Below are 11,431 nucleotides of genomic sequence, written 5' to 3'. Positions count from 1 at the left end.
CCATCGCGCTGGCAGATACTGACAGAGGATGCCGGGATCCATCCAGGGAGGGATGTGGAAGAGGATGGACAATAAAAAGACAGGCATTGAGGTGACATCTGCAGAGGCGGCAGAACAATTTCCAGAGAATGAATGTCTTTTAATGAACCGAGGTTTCAGTTATCTATCCCCACTAGAGATCATTATTATGAGAAACAATGAGAGCCGCTTGTATCGCTTTCTCCCTGCAGGACATGTCTGAGGGAAAATAAACCTTTCTCCTTCTTCTCCAGCATCAGCTTGTTAGTGCCAGCACCGGCTGTAATTGAATAAGCTTTATTCAGATGATAGCTAAATTTAGCAGATATTAGCATCAAGTCTCTAGAGGGGTGAAAACGGGGGAGGAAAGCTTTAAATAAATAGACTAAAGTAATACTGAATAATAGATGCAATTTATGGCGGAGTGAACCTCTGTGCCTGAGGAGTCTGGCATAGAGTTACATCTGGGTTTTGGGGCCTTGCCAGGACAAACCATGACACGGCTGCTGGCCGCCCCCTTTCCACACGGCCTGCATTTATTATTATCCCTGTGATGGCGGGGGCCCCTCACAGCCCTGGCTCTGCTGCAGTGGCTCCATGATAATAGATGCAATTTATGGCGGAGTGAACCTCTGTGCCTGAGGAGTCTGGCATAGAGTTACATCTGGGTTTTGGGGCCTTGCCAGGACAAACCATGACACGGCTGCTGGCCGCCCCCTTTCCACACGGCCTGCATTTATTATTATCCCTGTGATGGCGGGGGCCCCTCACAGCCCTGGCTCTGCTGCAGTGGCTCCATGAAGATGTAACATAAAGAGGCTGGGGGCCAGCTGCCGGACCACGCTCTGCAGACCCCCCCCCCCCCCCCCCCCCCCCCGCCGCTGCTCCCTCTGCGCATGCGCGCCAGGCCGCGCGCGGCGCCGGAAGTGTGGCACTGCGGAGACGGAAGTGGTGTCACGCGCGGGCGGAAGTGTGGCGACGAGACGGAAGTTGGCCACCGGCGGCGGAGTGTGCGGTTATGTCGGCCTCCCTGTTGCGCCGGGGCCTGGAGCTGCTGGAGGAGCCGGGTGGGCCCGCGGGGACCGGGGGATGTGCGGGCGGGGAGGCGGTTATTCCCCGTGTACGGCTTGAGTAACCCCGTCCCTCTTCACGCTGCAGGCCGCAGAAAGGCCCCGCCGGGACTCCAGGGGGGATCGGACAGCCCCAGGGCGGCGGGAGCTGCGAGGCGGAGGAAGAGGGAGCAGGAGCCCGGCAGGAACAAGGCCACGGTCAAGGGTAGAGTCGTGACACAGCCTTCGCACCGGCTTCACTTGCGGTGTCCCGCAGCTCCACCACCACCACGGTTGCTTGTATCCATCCCTTCCCATCCTCCTGGGTGCCCTTCCGGTGTCCCCCACTTAAACACAGCCAGATCTGTGGAAGCACCCCTGTCCCTGAGCTGTAGCGGTGTCTCTTTCTCCCGGGGCCTTGCTGATCCCCCTGTGTCTCTCCTTTTGTGCTTCCTGGATGAGCAGCTGATGTGTTTTGTCCTACTCTTCTCTGACCTAGAGGAGTATCACAAGAAGAAGGCCGTGAATCACTTGAGAGAAAACCTGCAGTACATGTTGAAGGGGCGGTTTGTGGCAAACAAAGCCATCACAGAACAAGTAAGTCTGTCACTTCTTTGTCTGGGGGTCTGCTTCTGCTGAAGAACACAGGTGAATGGTAATCAGCCCCAGGTCTTCCAGCTCAGACCCTGTGCAAAGGAGTCAAGTCCGGTTTCCGTCTGGAAGTGGCCTTGAGGAATTTCTGTGTGCAATTTCTGTACTGAGCTTTAAACTCTTGTTGCTGTGTTGTCCCCCACAATGTTCTCTGATACTAGATAAAAATCTATTGACAACTGTTGGCTTTTCCTAATTACCAAAGATCTTTCATAGCTTCAGCTGGCAAAGAAACCATGGTTCAGACCCTCTCCTTACTGGTGATTGATTTGTCCTTTTCTGTAGCTGGAGGCTGTTTATCAAGGAACCAGATGGGCTGCTGGCTCATGTAATAGGAATTTTGTCTTGAATGGTGTGTCTCATAACCTGAGAATTTAACCAGTGGTCTTCCCCAAAAGGTAGGCCTGTGCCAGGATTTGAAGAGAACAGCTGACACGGCTAGAATCTTGGGCTATTTCTATGAGATACGGGCTTTTAACTTACATAAACAAACCAAGTGGTTTAAGCCAGTGTTTCTCAAGCTGGAGGTTGTGAAAGGAGGTGATGGTGTATTAGAAAATGCTGAGGGAATTCCAACAACTTGCTGGGTTTTCAGGTTGTCTTGTGGAGAGACAGGATAAAAGAAGGTCACAGATTTAGAAATGTCTGAATTGAAATCAGTGTTTCTATCTCTGTGACAGTTACCAGGGAGTAGGTTTCGTATTTGGCTCCAAATAGTAGGTTGATATTTGCTGTGGTCCCAGTGACCTGCTTTGGTTAACATTGGTGATTGCCTCTCACTTTTCTTTGGAGGCATTCCAGGATATAGCAGGGTACCAGCAGAATAGCAGGGATGCCTCAAGTGAGCTTGAAAATCACCAGTTTGTGGTTTGGTCTGGATAACAATAACTATTGTTTTTTCCTTTTTTATTGTCTGAAGGTTCTTGCTCAGAACAGAGGCAGGAAATCGAAAGATCAGCCTCCAGAGAAGGCAGCAAAGAAGAAACCTGAGGGCACTGTCTTTACTGAAGAAGACTTCCGTAAATTTGAGAGAGAATACTTTGGAAGACCGTAAACAACATGACGGGGATTCTCGCAACTCCAGTCTTTCTGCAGCTGAGTGTTCAGCACACAGGACTGGCAGTTTTCTCTGCATGATTGAGATGGGACATGTGTCTCTGTCAGCAAGTGCTTTAATGTCACACTTGCAAAGAAACTCTGCATCTCTGCAGAACTTGTTACTGGCCAGCTAGAGCTGTGGAGATTCTCTTGGCTCTCAGATATGTTGTCCTTATAGTCACCAGCCAACGTGTCTTGCATTCTTAATGTAGAAGAGTGGACCAAGCCAAATATAAATCTCATTCCCGTTCCTCGGGGTGTAAGGCTTCTGCTACCTGTGTTATTTGGCAGGGAGCATTTAAAGTGCTGTATCTGAATGGAGAAATGTTTTGGACCAGCAGTAATATATCATCAGAAGGGAAGGATGCTTTGAAAGACTGTTAAACCTGAGTAGCCTTGCAGTTTCTGTTCTTATCACAGGCTCTGTCAGGTTTTTCAGTCATAGCAAAACCTTTGTATATGCTGTTTGATAAAATAATTGTTGCAGACACTGCCTGTCTTCACCTTTGTAATAGTGATTGCTATGACAGGCTATGATTGATGAAGACAAACCATATCACTTTTCTGGATCCAGGCATACCCTCTCTTGAGGGTGGCTCAGTTGTATGAATGGCCTCTCCAATTCATGCTGACACATGTATTTAATCTGACATGCTCAGGCCTCCAAAGAGTGCAGGCTGGAATAGAGACGACTTCTCTGTTTTGCCTGCTCACGGTCTCCCCTCTCCAAGAAAGAGGCCTGACATGGAGAAAGTTGTCCTTTGGATGCTTACACCTGAGCCTCCCACTGAGGTTCAGCCTCACTAGGAGGGCACCGCTGCTGGGTGCTGCCAGCTCCTGTAGCCAGGCAGGGTTGTAACCCAAACGTTAAAAGCTTCTGAGCCAGAGGTTGTGGTGCTGGGCTGAAGGGAATTATTTTTTTTTTGTTAGACTACTGCTGCAACAAATAGAAGGCCCAGCAGGTGGGAGTGTTGTCCCAGACACTTTTCCTTGCTAAATCAATATGCTACTGGGGAGCTCCTGCCCCTGCTCTTTCCTGCCCCTTACCTAAGAAAATGGGAAGTGTGCGATTCTGTGATTCTGTTCCCTTTGGAAAAAAAGAGGTAAGGAGAAGGACTAATATCAAGCTTCAGTTAGACTCAGGAGTTGATTACAAGGGGCTTGGCTGACCTGAGCAGCAGCTGTCTGGATGTCAGTACTGGAGGGAATTTGATATCCCTTCCTTGCCCTCTGATTATAATCCCTGGTGCTGTCCTCTTAAGTCTGCACCTCCTCTGTTGTGTTCTGTTCCTCTTGTCTGCATGGGAGGGAAAGTCACCCAGACGTATGGGGTCCAGACAGAGGAAACAGTGAACATAACTGAAGTGTGTGTACTTGAAATTGTGCAATAGCACATGGGAGGGGATTTCTTGTAATAGGATCAAGTTCAACTGTCTGCAGCCAAAAGCAGTAAATATAGAACTGTTCAAAGACCAATTTCCTTCCTTTTCAGTTTGTTCTTATTCCCAAAGTTAAAAAAGACATGTAAAAAAAAAAAAAGAGAAATGGGAACACTATTGTTTGAAAAAGCAGTTGAGCAAAATGTATATGCAGCAGATGTCTCCCTAAAGCCTCTGTGCTTGCTGCATGAGCTGGTCTAACACGTGCAGCTCTGCGTGGAGCTGTGATGGAGGCTATTTAACAGTGTGAAAAAGCTGGCTGTGCCACAGCTTGACTTTTGAAGGGTGTGGATTTCCGGATTGTTATTTTGTTTCATGCCCTCATCTTCAGTATTTGGCAGTTCCCTTGACCTTACAGAGGTCCTTGATGTCACCCCCTGCACTTGCTTTACAAGCGCCTCCTACACACCCTGGTTTCTTGTGGTTGTTCAGCTCCTGGCCCTTCTTCTGCAGGCTGAGGAAACCAAATCCATCCTTTGCTCCAGAAAGGAGCACTAGGGTAATGTGGTTCACTCTCTTTTGTACAAAACCCAGCTTTTTTGCTTGAAAATGGAAGCAAACAGGAAAGCTGCTCTTTTAAAGTTAATGAGGAACCTTAAAGTGGGGCCCAGAGCAGTTTTCCACAAGGATAACACACACACACACACACACACACACACACACACACACACTCTCTCTCCCTGATCTGTGGAGTTTTAAAGTTGCATGGGAGCTCTCATTACTGGCTGGAAAGACTATTAGGGCCAACACAAGTAATCAGCATACTTGTGGCTATATGCAATGAGATGTTATATTGTTGAAGAGGGTAAAGGTATTTGACAGACTGGCTTTTGCCATCTGAAATCAAACTTTGTTGTACAGCCAACAGTATCCTTAAATAAATTAAACTTCATCTTGCGTGAGGAAAGAAAACCGAGCAGAAGTGAATGGATGGTTCTAGATAAAGCATCTTCTGCAAGGGCAAAGATCTGGCATGTTCTAGCCTTGGCCTTCCACCTCTCTAGCAGAGCTGGAGCACCTGCGAAAGAACAGCAGTGCCACCTGCACCCTGGATAGGTAAGGACAAGAGGTGGCCCCTGAGGGGAATGTCTTCAAGCTAGAGGGGGGAACAGGTACCAGCCTGTTGCAGGTCCCTGGCGGTAAGCTAAAGCTAAGCGTCCTCTCACATGCCCAACAGTCTGAGCCACGGTCGAGTTATGCCTAGAGCATGGCAGCTCCTCGGCTGTGCTGGGACCCCGGGAGGTGGCTATCTTAGAGCAACTTCTGCCGTCTCTCTGTTCCTTGCAGCCAGACTTTGCTGCCCCACAAAAGAGAGAAGAAGGGATCGGGGCAGGAGCAGCTGCCATCGCTGCTTTTCCTACTTGGCCTCCGACTGCCGGTTCCCACGCTGGAAGCTAACATGCTGGAGCCCGCAACCCTCAGACCTGCTGGATGGCATTTGTCTCCCACGCAGCTGCGAGCGGCAGCGCAAGGAGGCATCCGGCTGCTGCAGGGTGAGGGCCATGTGCTGGCTGAGCTCATCGGGCTGCTGGCTCTCTTCCCAGCTCTACGACACCAGCTGAGCATCCTGCAGCAGAAAATAAAAGGTAGCTGAGCTAGGGAAGAAGGAGGAGGGTGCCATCTTACCGTGCATCCCCACCCACGTGCAGCAGGGAGTCGGAATGGGAGGCGGCGGCAGCAGCAGCAGCAGCATTAATATAAATGCAAATAAAAGCTCTGGAGTGTTATTAATGTGGTAGAAGCTTTCCAGGGAAATGGTTTAGAGGAGGCAGAATAGTTCCCAGATGCTCAGTGTTGAGCTAGCTTGTTGTGAGTAAGATTCATCAAGCCGGTTAATGGCCTATTGCTCCCTCTGTTACGTGAATGAAAAGCACACAGGAAAATTTGTTCAGATGGGTACAAGCTACTGTAAGCAGATACAGCCTCTGCTGTATGAGCAAGTCTTTACTCCTTTAGTGTAGGAAGCAACAACAGCTAATAGCAGCGTTGTATGTGTATCGGGAGGGGGGGTGAGAACTGCAAATCTAAACCAAGAAAACGTGTTTGCTCAGGACACTAACCAATTTCTTGCCTCTGAAATGGCACAACAGTAACAAACCTGGCTGCAAATGAACAAAGGCAGACTGTAAAACTCACTCAGGTAAACAAGACTTGAAATGCTGAAAAAGCTGCGGGGGAAGTCTTTGTGGCAGTCTTTATGACTGACTGCCATTTCAGCCTTGCTGATGACCAGCACAGCATCAGCACCTACAATGCTGATGGGCTCCTGAAGGCCTCGGGTAAGGGACTGGTTATTTACTGTAGACAGGGTGCACAGCCGCAGCGCCCTGAGTAACTCACAGAAGAGAAGTTCCTGCAAAAGGAAGTTTCTCATTTTGAGGGCAGAAGACCCATCAGTTAAATTAAAAATGGGGAGTGTAAAAGGCAGCAGGCTGCCTCATGCCTGCTTACAGCTTAAAATGTGGAACTCCAGCCAAGCCAGGCTGAGGGGTTAGTAGGTTTGAGACAGATTAAAGGTTTGCATGTCTATCCATAGTTACATTAAAGAGGATTAACAGTGCCAACCACTCACTGGTAGGGGCAGGGGAAATAAAAAGCATGAAGGTTGCTCTGCAGCTGTCTACAGGGTTACACGCACCTTGTTCTGAACGAATTAGCTGTTGGCAGGGCTAACCAGTAACCTAGCCAAGCTGGTCTGTCCTGAGCTGCACCGTTTGTGTGCCAGAAAGTTCATTTACCTCCTTTAATGGGAGGCAAAGACTAGGTCTCTTTCTCTGACTGTCCATGTGCTGCAATGGAGATGCAGAGGAGTTACAGAACTGGGAGATTCTCTGCCCTATATAAATTAAGCTGGCGCGTCTGCTGCGCTTGGAACTCGCTCCCTGCCAATTTTTAAAAGGGTGTGTACATGTAAAAGAGAGGAGAAGAGCAGCTGAAGGAGAAATGAGAGGCGGCTAGCCATTACTTGGAGAACACGCACCTATGTAATAGGGAAATTGGAGCTTGTGGGTAGAGCCAGCTTCATTCGGTGGCTTGTGGGACTGCATGAGCGCACTGAAAATAATGCAAAGACAGCATACCTGGGATACCTGAGCAGCCCAAATAGGATTGCTGAGGACCAAACTCCTCTGTTAAATCACAAGGCCCAACTAAACAGCCTGGAGCATTTCAACAGGAAAGTCAGCAAAGATGAGCTTTTTTGGCCCAGCAAGGGATGCTCATGGCAAGACCCCAAGACTGTCCTTGCACTGGAAATGAAGTGTAACAGGAGTATATGTTCCGGGCTGCACAGCAAGGCTGTGAACACATCAGGAGGATGGAGGAAGGTAGGTTGTCTCCAAAAGCTACTTGAACTGTATTAAGAAAAAAATTAGTATACACAAGATGGAAATTATGCATATAGGAAGGACAGTGCAGATCCTGTTGTTTCTGAAGGCCTAAGCCTACAGAAAGATAAAGAAAACTGGTGTTATTCTGACCAAAAATTTACAGATTTCCCATCCCCCCAAAAAAGGCTTTCTGAATTAGAAACAGGTCTAGTAAGTGGAGAAGAAGGGTGGCTACACAGCAGTGAGGGTTGAGAAAGCAAGGGACATCTTGAAACCGAGAAAGCGTATGCATATGTCAAGAACAGAAACTGGACCATACCTAAAAAAAAAAAGGTGAGACAATACTTAACAAGGCTGTGGGAAACGCGGGTGAGACAAGAAGTGTATTTTTTTTTCAAGAGGCACATGACTGCAAACATGGGTTTGGGGCTAGGGGAGAGGGGACTTGTGGCCGGACTATCACTGTGTGGAATCATTTCGATCAGAATAACCCACCTTTTCTTTCTACCAGTCCAGCTCAGTGGCACTGAGGGAGCATTCATCTCACAAAGGACAGCCTGTCCTTGCAGCTATTTCTGGGCTTTCTGCCATGGCAAAAGCTATTTGGAAGATTTTATTGTCATTCTTTCTTCATTCTGCAAAGCTGCAGCTGGGGATTTATTCTTGTAAGTGCAAAGGTGCATCTGGTTCTCCACACAGGCATGTGATGAAGTCAGCGGTGGTGGTTTCGTCTTTTCATTTGCAAACAGAAGTGCAAGCACCTGGGTCTCTCTAAAGGCAAGGGCGAAGAGGAAGGTAGTTATAAATATCGTGATAACAGCAGAAACAAGTGCGTGAGAAGAGGCCGTCTGCTGTCAGAGCAGCTTTGCGAGCCGTGAACCACTGGGGCTTGTTTGGTTGTGTGGGGGAGCATCGGACTCCGGTTTACCACGTAGTACAAAATTACCTAAGGGATCGGCAGCCTGAGGGTCATGCACGCTGCGCATGTGAAGTCCACTTCACTGCCCTTAATTCAGAGGAAAAATAACTGAGACAGAAATCCCACTGGCCGTGCCAACTTCAGATTCAAATAGCTTTTATATAACGTAGATTGGGGGAATTCTGCTGTTTCCAAGTATGTAGAAGAACTGGGCTCCTCCGGGGGTAGGTAAAGCCTGCATTTCATGCACTACAATCTATTTCTAGACATGGAATCATGCTGTGTGCAAGCCACAAGGATTTGACTGAAGCATATTTGTTCTGAGAGGCTGTGAGAAAAAGGCAGCAGCTCCTGCAGTTTGCAAAATACAAAATCAGTCACCAGGCAGGAGGCCACGAGGCTCTTTCTCCCGTGGGCTGGGGTTTGTGATGCGACGGTGTCCTTGGTGTTCCTGTGGCAGGTTGGGCAAGCTGCTGGGCTGCAGAGCCAAGTGGTGTGATGCTGGCTGTGCCTAACGCAAGCCCTGGGGAAAAGGCTAAATGAAAAACGCGGAGGAAGAGTCCGCCCTAATCTCTAGCCAGCGTAAAATCTTGACTAAGTTACTATGTATGGAAACACGGCGTCATTTCAGCAGGCGTTGCATAAGGTTACCATATTGTCTGCCTCTGCAAAGCTGCAAGCTCAGAGCCTCAGCAAACAGTAACGATGCCAACCACTCTTTAAAGGCAGGTTTCTGGTTCTCCTGCAAGGAGCCCTATAAAATGCATACATGGATACACAGGGCAGAGAGCAAAGCAGCACGGGTGCGTCATGTATTCCTTGTCTCCTGTTCCAGCTCTTATCTTCATTCCCTGGAGTGAGGGTGATTTGGTAAATTGGAGGCACATATTCTCTGGAGGGCTGTAGAAATGAGAATCGTGTATTTACTGGCCAGCACAGACATTTCCCCATCTGCCTGAAAAGCATGGACTCAAAGAAAAATTTATTTTAGTCAGGGCTGGCTCGCAGATGGCCCTGCCACGGCGTGGGATGGGGGGGTAGATGTGCTGACAATCTTTCCAGGCTTTGGGAAAGTTGAGTAAGGGCTACAAAATACAACCACTGCCCCCGCAGCCTGGGCTGCTGCCAGGTTTAAAGCAGAAGTTGCAATGGCTCTAAGGGAAGTGGAAGTGGTTGCCTCATGTTTGGAAGGGGGGATCAGTTTGGGGAGGAGAAGAGTTTGCCCTGCACAGAGAAGCCACTTGCTCATACACTCCTACCGGTTACCATGTTTTCTGTGGCTCAGCTGAGACCAAGCACCTTAAAGCGCAGATTTGACCCATCAAGGTCAAGACTGTCTGCTCATGGGGGCTTTCCTGCCTCTAATTATCCCTGTTGTCCCCAGCCTTGCAGGTCCAGCTGATCTGAAAGAAACCTATTAGGTCACTTTACCTCCCAAAACAGAACAGTCCCTCATCCCTGCATGAAGTCACCAGTAAGCTCTGGAGAGCAAAGCAGCACCTCAATGTGCTTGCCAACTTGCAGCACTTTGCACTTGTATCATGCAGAGCACTTACCTGGGAGGTGAGAGATGGGCAGATGCTCCCATGAAGTTGAGGAGTCCAGGCTGAGACTACTCAAACAACAGAGAACTCGCTGCCTCACAAAACCCAAGGTGAGGGTCTTGGGTACCCACACCACTTCCAATGTGGCATGAGCCCTATCTCCTGACAGGGAGACTTTTCACTGCAATTTAAATAGCAGCCATGTCACCCAGGCACCAGCTGCAAGCACAGACAGGTCCAGTCACCACCGAGGGCCTGGCCCGCTCAGCCCTTGCCGCCAGCGAGCAGAGCTGCCTGCTGCCAGCAGGTACCTTCTTGTGGGAACAAGTACAGAATCCGCAGATGCGGTGGCTGAGCTGGACACCGGAGATATCCTTTGTCTTGTTGGCCGCAAGCCATGGGAGAAGTAAAACAAGAGCTAAGTGAGAAAAGCGAGGTCAATGCTATGACCAATGGACTTTGCAAGATGAGCTTTGCTTCCATATAAGGCTTGGACCCTGCGCTTGCCAACTAGCTAGGTGATAAGAGAAAAGCAGTGGCTTTGTTTTGTGATCAGTATAAAAGTTAAAATAAAAAATTAAATAAAGTGATTCCGATTCCGCTTCAGCTTGTGCATGAACTCGGAGTGCGTGCCTTCATTGCCACACCTTCTTCATCTGCCTGCCAGAGGAGCCTCACGCAGCAGCCCCCCGAGCACAGGGCTCTTACCCCACCTCACACACCAGCTAATGGCTTGGGTGATGCATAGGGCTGGAGGACTACGGCCCTAGCTTGAGTGGCAGAAACCTGGACCCCCACGAGGCTGCCATTGGACAAAAAAAAAATATATTCCTATTTTAAATAACATTAGGGACCTTTTCCTTGGAGCCCAGCGCTGGCTGAAGCTGGTCCCAAAGCCATCGCGCTGTGTGTGCGTGCCAGCCGGGCTGGGACATGCAGGTGCCTCAGCTGGGCAGCTTACAGGGTCGTGTCAGTGCAAGTGAGAAGGAATCTTAACTCCTCAAGGGAAGGACGCGCACGTCCACGTGCCAAAGCTGCCTCCAGCAGGCCAAGAAGGGATTAGGAGCTGCTAAATCTGGGTATCAGTGGCCAAAAAAAAAAAAACCCCTCACACACAAAATGATTAAAAGCGGCATGTCCCAAATCCTCTATTAGCAGAGGATGGCCACACTGGATGTGGAATTTCGCTGACGTTCAGAATCTCACAGAACCAGAACCCACCACAAAAAAATTTCCTTGCATCGAGTGGCTGGACCATAAAGTTACCCGCTAACAGAAGGGCCCTAATTGGTAACTTCAGGCAGAAACCACCCTGCCACACAGGCTCCTGCCTCTCATCGTTGTGTTTGAGTCCTCTGCAGCATGTAACGGGCAGGCGCCATCA

At 49.2% G+C, this 11,431-nt stretch overlaps 1 protein-coding gene across 1 annotated transcript; it reads left to right on the top strand.

Annotated features, from left to right (window-relative positions):
* The first annotated feature begins 967 nt into the window (after window positions 1-967).
* RPS19BP1 (ribosomal protein S19 binding protein 1) lies at window positions 968-10,581 on the top strand. The gene is made up of 5 exons (XM_009647857.2): window positions 968-1,085; window positions 1,177-1,301; window positions 1,533-1,664; window positions 2,638-6,534; window positions 8,096-10,581. The coding sequence occupies exons 1-4, from the start codon at window positions 1,037-1,039 to the stop codon at window positions 2,770-2,772; spliced, it is 441 nt and encodes a 146-aa protein (XP_009646152.1). The 5' UTR covers window positions 968-1,036; the 3' UTR covers window positions 2,773-6,534; window positions 8,096-10,581.
* The last annotated feature ends 850 nt before the right edge of the window (window positions 10,582-11,431 follow it).

The sequence above is a fragment of the Egretta garzetta genome, unplaced genomic scaffold (assembly GCF_000687185.1).
Source record: "Egretta garzetta isolate BGI_Z169 unplaced genomic scaffold, ASM68718v1 scaffold51, whole genome shotgun sequence".
Lineage (NCBI taxonomy): Eukaryota > Metazoa > Chordata > Aves > Pelecaniformes > Ardeidae > Egretta > Egretta garzetta.
Note: the sequence above shows the minus strand (reverse complement) of the source record. Positions and strands in the feature narration are given on the sequence as shown.

Bases quoted from the DNA above. Each gene is read 5' to 3' on its own strand.
- RPS19BP1 (XM_009647857.2), top strand. From the start codon at position 1,037: ATGTCGGCCTCCCTGTTGCGCCGGGGCCTGGAGCTGCTGGAGGAGCCG. The intron at 1,302-1,532 runs GTGACACAGCCT...CTGGATGAGCAG, and splicing joins CCACGGTCAAGGGTAGAGTC to CTGATGTGTTTTGTCCTACT. The intron at 1,665-2,637 runs GTAAGTCTGTCA...TATTGTCTGAAG, and splicing joins ACAAAGCCATCACAGAACAA to GTTCTTGCTCAGAACAGAGG.